This window comes from Crocuta crocuta, unplaced genomic scaffold (assembly GCF_008692635.1).
Source record: "Crocuta crocuta isolate KB4526 unplaced genomic scaffold, BGI_CrCroc_1.0 scaffold334, whole genome shotgun sequence".
NCBI classification, from domain to species: Eukaryota; Metazoa; Chordata; class Mammalia; order Carnivora; family Hyaenidae; genus Crocuta; species Crocuta crocuta.
The window spans coordinates 1,951,799-1,957,994 of NW_027533260.1; the positions used below are offsets into that span (position 1 = coordinate 1,951,799).

At 66.4% G+C, this 6,196-nt stretch overlaps 2 protein-coding genes across 2 annotated transcripts in view; one reads left to right on the forward strand and one right to left on the reverse strand.

Moving 5' to 3' along the window:
* Window positions 1-379, forward strand: part of PNKP (polynucleotide kinase 3'-phosphatase) — a 5,738-nt gene extending 5,359 nt beyond the window's left edge. Inside the window, 2 exon segments of the mRNA XM_077747074.1 lie at window positions 19-115; window positions 206-379. Of these exon segments, the coding sequence (XP_077603200.1) occupies window positions 19-115; window positions 206-323 (215 nt within the window). The 3' untranslated portion in view covers window positions 324-379.
* An 834-nt stretch (window positions 380-1,213) lies between these two features.
* PTOV1 (PTOV1 extended AT-hook containing adaptor protein) lies at window positions 1,214-6,196 on the reverse strand. Its single transcript, XM_077747041.1, has 10 exons — window positions 6,151-6,196; window positions 5,959-6,066; window positions 4,501-4,656; window positions 4,018-4,104; window positions 3,843-3,916; window positions 3,709-3,766; window positions 3,347-3,451; window positions 1,728-1,925; window positions 1,607-1,678; window positions 1,214-1,339 (listed from the first exon to the last, which is right to left on the reverse strand). Exons 1-9 carry the CDS (start codon window positions 6,175-6,177, stop codon window positions 1,667-1,669), a joined length of 825 nt encoding a protein of 274 aa, XP_077603167.1. The 5' UTR covers window positions 6,178-6,196; the 3' UTR covers window positions 1,214-1,339; window positions 1,607-1,666.

The following is a 6,196-nucleotide window of genomic DNA, read 5'->3' on the forward strand; positions in this document are numbered from 1 at the left end:
TCCGTCCTGCCCCACCCCTTTCTGGCCTGATCTCCACCCTACCCTCCCCACAGTTTCGAGAGATGACTGGTTCCTCTCACGCCCCCGTGTCCGAGGTCGTCATGTTTGGTTACAGGTGAACCCCTCCGGGGCAGCTCCAGGTGGGTGCATGGTGGGGGGAGGGGCCAGGCGGGGTCTCACCTCCCCTCCTCACCCCTGCCAGCAGAAAGCAGTTCGAGGCCCCGACGCTGGCGGAAGGCTTCTCGGCCATCCTGGAAATCCCGTTTCGACTGAACGTGGAGCCTCACCTCAAGCGGCTGTACTGCCAGTTCTCAGAGGGCTGAGCTGCCCCGGCCTCTCCCCGGCCTCCCCAGCCCCCCAATAAATTGTTTTTCTTTAAGCTCAGGCAGCATCGTGCTGGGAAGAAGGGTGGTCAGCCCCGCGGAGGACCAGCACCTGGCTAATCCCCAAGCGGGTTGGGGGGCTCTGGGGACAGACACGGGTTTGGGGGGGGGGGTTTGCCCTGAGCTGCACGCTCCGGCCAGATGCCTCCCCCGCGGTGGGTCATTGAGGCTCCTCAGAACCGTGGCTGTGGGCATTCTAGGCAGAGCCTAGGGAGCTCCCCCCTCCCCGCACCGTGCCCCTGGAGGGGCAGGGCCCTGGGGTAGTAGGGGTCTTCCCTGCACGCGGCTGCCCAACTGGAGAGCCAGCGAAGGACGCGTGCGATGTGACCCCGAAGAGAAGAAAGAGCCGGAGCTGACCTGGGTGAGCTGAGAAACCGCACACTGAACGTGACCTGGGGGTGGCGACCTGGCCCAGCACCTTAGGGAAGGCGCTGCCGGAGCCCCGTCACAGGGCAAGTCCCGGGCCCAGCTGGTGTTCGCTGCCGGCCCAGTGAGGCCTGTTGAAGCCAAAGGGCTCGAGCAGAGGCCCCCGGTGGCAGCGGGAAGCGGGCCCCAGGACCCTGGGATGCAGCTGGCCAAGGGACGGCCCTCGGAAGACAGGGCCGCAAGCATGGCATGGTCGTCTGGGGCCGGACCCGCCACCGAAGGTACGAGTGGCTCTCTGCACTGCCCTCCCCGGGCAGGTGACCGATCCCAAAGGACTCCTCCCACCCCCACCCTGCCGAAGGACTCCACGTCGCACAGGGCACAGACTGGGCCAGCAGCCCTCGCCTGGGAAGGGCGCGGCCTCGCCCAGGCCAAGGCTTCAGGACACAGAGTGGTGGCCGGCACGCTTTTAAAAGACTTTATTGGGGAAACGTACAGAGGTGGAGGCCGGCCTGGGAGACCTCTCACGACGCGGTCCTCTGTCTCGCTGGGCAGCCGCCATCCCAGGGGCCCCTGCTCAGAAGCATCTGAGGTGGGGGGAGGGGGGGAGAGGGGGAGGGGCTGGACGGGGCCTGCCCACCNNNNCCCCTCGCGCAGGGGCCCAGGCTCCAAGGGGAGGGCCCTCTCGCCACCACCCTCACCTCCGGGGGGAGCGGGTGGCAGCTGCCCAGGAGGCCGGGGGCTGCTGGAAGCTTCCGGGACATGCCTCGGCTCCGGTCTACAGACCAGTCACGTGACTACTCCCCAAAGCCCAGACCCAGCCGAGCGTCCGCCCCGCGCCCCAGCCGGTGCCACTCACCAGTTTTGGCGGGGGCCTCGTCTGTGACTCCCGGAGGGGCCCAGCCTGGGGGTGGCCGCTACCCCCCCATCTGTGGGGGAGGAAGGCGGGGTGGCTGAGTCAGCCNGCTCCAGCCTCACCCCGCGCTGCTGCTGCTCCTGCTCCAGGTTCCGCTGCAGGACCTGCTGCTGGTTGGCGATGACGCGGCGGATGCCGTTGACGAAGTTGCTCTGGTCGTGCGGGATGAGGCCGATGAAGATCTTCTTCTCGGACGAGTAGAGCAGCATGAGCACGCGCACCTCGCACGACGCCTTGTAGGAGAAGTGCACGCAGCCGGCCTGGTGGGTGAGGGGCGCAGGGCGGGGGTCAAGGTCTGGCAGAGACGCCGCTGTGTCTCCCCGCGGCCACTGGGGCTCGAGCGCGCGGGCCCGCGTCCCTCGGAGCTGGCACACGGTGTCCCACCGCCGTCCTCCTGGCCCTGGGTTGCTACTGCTTGGGGACAAGGACGCAAAGCCCCTACAGCGGCCTGGGGCTCTGCACCGAGGGACCGGGATTGGGCTCCGACGAGCTCCAAGGCCACAGCAGCGCCCACGATGAGCGTCCCTCCAACAACAGTGCACAGGTGAGTGGGGCTGCCCTCCGGGGCGCTAGGCAACCGTGACCCACAGAAGCGCCAACGGGCCGCAGGAGACCCAGCACTAAGGTCCGCCCCCACGCAAGCCCCCAGAGCGGCTGTAGCGCCAACCCTGAACCCCCAGCGAACCGGTGAGGACGCTGCCGTTCCTTCAACCCAGGGACGCAACTGCCCAGAGGGCCACCTCGGGACAAGGGGACAGGGGCTCCCGCCCTGCCTCCCTGGGCCTGGCTCTCTGCGGTCCAGCTGCCTCCCCTGCCTCACAGGTGGGCACACGGAGGCCAAGTTCAAGGACTCCCAGGCCCCACAGCCACGAGGGCTGGGCCTTCCCGTGTGCCGCCCGGGGAGCCCCCTCCAGAGCGCTCCCGCCTCACCGCACCTGAGCCCCGGCCCCATCAAGGGCGCACAGGGAGCTGGGCAGGCCGGCCAGGGGCCTCCGCAGCCTTAACCGCTCCCCTGCGGGAACTCCATGCTCCCAAACTTTCTAACACCAGAAACTGCCCTCCCCCTACACGCTGGCGCTGCTGTGACGGAGTCAGGAAGGTGGGGACACACGCTGGCCTGCAATGGCAAACGTGCACAAAGTGCAGTGACGCCTATGCTTTCATAAGCCCCGGAGGACAAACCACCCCCCGCCCACTTGCAGACAGAGAAACCGAAGCCAAGGCCCCCCTGGAAGAGAAGCCAGTGCACTGAGCTCAGGCTGGAAGCAGACAGCTGCCCTGCCAGCAAAGGTGCCCTTTGTCCTGGGACACCCTGCCCTCACGGAGGAGCGGGAGGGACCTGTGACCCAGGGGCACCTTGTTGGCCCTCAGGAGTACCAGCCCCTCGAGACTGCATCAACCCTGGAGGCCTGCACCATGCTGGGTTCGAGTGCCGCTCTGAGCCTCAGTTTCCCCATCTATAAAATGTGGCCAGGACAGCACCGAGACTCAGGGAGTCCCAAGGACCAGGAGTCTGCGCGCGTCCGGACCTGAGGCAGACCTGCTGTCACCGTGGGGGCGGCCGCCACGCTCTGCCCAGCTGGCTTTGGCAGGAACGGCCACCTGCTTTCATCTCCCTTCAGGTTCTGACCACCACGCGGAGCCCCCCACCCTGCTCCCCAGGCCCGTGCGCCGCACTCACGAAGCCGTTGTCCATGATCCGACACAGGCTCTTAAGTGTCTCCAGGTCCTTGGTGAAGTGAAACTGCACCAGGCGTGAGTTCCGGAATAGTGGCACCAGCGTGGTCTGGGGGGGGGGAGGGGGCAGCGTGGCGGCTCCATGAGACCAGGGTGGGGGCGTTCCAGTCAGCCGCCCCGCCGCTCCCCCGACCCCCATGCCAGGTTTGCAGGCCTCTGGCCTCTGCTGGTCCCCTGGGTGACTTGCAAGCTGCTCTCCACACCCGCCTACCTTCGCTTGCTGGCCACAGGGCCCTTGCACACGCAGCACCCCACCAGTCTGCTATTTGTCACACAGGCTGAGTGCCTCCCGTCAATCACACTCACCAGCAGCTGCTGCGGGATAAGCTGCATGTACAGCTTCCTCGGCCACTGCTCAGTCCTCCTACGGGGCACGAGGGGACAGGGTCAGAAGCCAGGTCACGGCGGGACGTGGCCTCCGCCCCCAGCCCAGCACTCACAGGATCTCCCCTTGGTTCACGTAGACATGCGACGGCAGCCACCTTTTGGAGCGACTGTTGGGCTCAGGCCTGGGCTTTTGGGGAGAGGGAGAGGGGAGACATCAGGAGCGGGGAGGCACCCCAGTCAGCAAGGCCGCGCAGGGCTTAGGGCCGCCCAGGTCCCCCCAGGACCCACCTCTTGCCACTCCATGACTCCGCTCCACGCCAGGAACTTGTTGTTGACGATCTGAACGGGGCCTGCAACGCCCCCGGGGCCCACGGCCTGCGGAGGGACGAGCAGGGCCGCTGCCTGGGAGCGCCCCGACGCGGCTTCTGGGGAACCCCAGCGCCATCTCCAGGCAGTGTGCCCACAGCCCCAGAGGTGCCCTGCCCAGCACCTGCTGACAGACCTGCCATGGCGCCCCAGTGTCCAGAACAAACCTCAGGTGCTCAACCCAGGGCACAGAGCCCATAGGGTCTGCCTCTAACACCCGGACGGGAGGGTCCGTACGTAACGGGCAAGAGCTGAACCAGGACACACAGCCCCTCCAGAGCCTTCCGGCCACACGCCTACCTGGCCCCCTCGTGCTAGGAACCGCCCTCCATCATCCCCCCTTCCTTGCTCTTCAAAGCCGTGCAACACGCCCGGGGCAGGGCTGGCCTGGGCTCGCGGGCACACCTGCTTGCGCGTGGTGATGACCTGCCGGATGGCGTTGACGAAGCCGCTCTGGTCGTAGGGGATGAGGCCCATGAAGATCTTCTTCTTGGACGAGTACAGGAGCATGAGCACGCGCACCTCGCAGGGGGAGATGTGGGGGAAGAGCATGCAGCCCGCCTGGGGNGCTCGCCATTGGGCAGAAGTCCTCAAAGTCAACACCACGGTCTTACGTGGCAAGCAGGAGATCCCCGCTAGCCAAGAGCACATGACTGTGCCCTGGGGGCCTCCCTCCCCTGGTGAGTCTGCAGGCAGTGCCTGGGACCCACCACTGAGGCACAAGAATCCTGAGAGGGCACCATCCGCCCTGCGCCCCCCCACGCGTTAACCCCTCTGGGTGCCCCTCTGTCCCAGGGCGGGACCTGTCTCTGCGGGGCCAGGACCCTCCAGCGAGGCCCTGGGCACAAACCCAGCTCTGCTTTCTCCTGTGTGACCCAGTGCAAAGTCCTTCATATCCTGGGCCTCAGTCTTCCCGTCTGTAAAATGGCTTAACAATCGACCCCATGGTCATTGCCACATTAATATCTGTCACATAAGACAGTGGTGCCTCCTTGGCAAGATGTCACCAAGCAGAAGTCTCACAGACCTATTGGGGCTGTCAGGACAGAGGCCACTGCTGCAGGGAATGCTCCTGCCTGACTTCTGTCACCCAGGGGCCACCTGCTCAAGGGACCTGGACCCACAAGCAGTCAGGCCTCCCAGAGCTACCAGCAGGACCAGTGTGTGACCAGCCAGGTAGCACAGGGAGCGCGCTGACCATTCCTTCCATGTGGCCTGAGGGCCCGGGGCCAGGCAGTGAGCAGGCGCCAAGATCAGAGACTGCGCCAGTCACAGCTCCTGATCCGTCCGGCCCTGGAGGGGACCAGGACTGACCTGGACACTGGGGGTCATGGTGCACCCGCCCACTACGAGCACCTACCCCCTTCCACACCAGAGCCCCCAGGGTGGGGGTGGGGGGCAGTATTCATGCTGAAACTGGGGCCCAGACCAAGACCTCACCACTCACTTCTGACGGCCCTGGGTCGGAGTCTCACCAGCCCAGGGCTACTGGGCGCTGACCACATGCGCAAGTCACCTCCTCAACCACATTACACAAACTCACGCCTGCTAACAGTGTGCGGGAGTCCCGCTGTCACCCCACTCGCCAGGTGAGGCACCGAGCAGTCCCCCATCCCAGCTTCTTCTCCCCTGACCACAGCAGGCTCCTGGGCCCCAGAAGAGCCAGCTGGGGCCCCTCTGCTCACTTCATCCCTACGTCCCCAGCCACGGCGGGGGGGGGGGGGGGGGGGGGGGGTCTGAGGCCCACACATCCTCCGCACTCTGCTCTCCCTGAGATCCACATGCTCAGACAGGGACCGACACCCCTCCGGAGGGAGGGCTTGGGACCCCAACTCCCCACACAGGGGCCCCTGCTCTACTCACGAAGCCATTGCCCATCACGCGGCACAGCCCCTTGAGGGAGTCGCAGTCTCTGTTGGTGAAGTGAAACTGCGCCAGCTGGGAGTTGCGGAACAGGGGGCCCAGGGTGGTCTGTGGGCAAGGGGACAGCTGGGTCACCGCCCGGAGCAGGGTCCCGGGGGAGCGGGCCGGGGGGGCCACAGACGGGGGGCTTACCAGCAGCTGCTGCGGGATGAGCTGCATGATGAGCTTCTGCGGCCAT

Bases quoted from the DNA above. Each gene is read 5' to 3' on its own strand.
- PTOV1 (XM_077747041.1), bottom strand. From the start codon at position 6,177: ATGCAGCTCATCCCGCAGCAGCTGCTG. The intron at 3,917-4,017 runs GTGGGTCCTGGG...TCTCCCCAAAAG, and splicing joins GAGTCATGGAGTGGCAAGAG to CCCAGGCCTGAGCCCAACAG. The intron at 3,767-3,842 runs GTGAGTGCTGGG...CGTGCCCCGTAG, and splicing joins GTGAACCAAGGGGAGATCCT to GAGGACTGAGCAGTGGCCGA.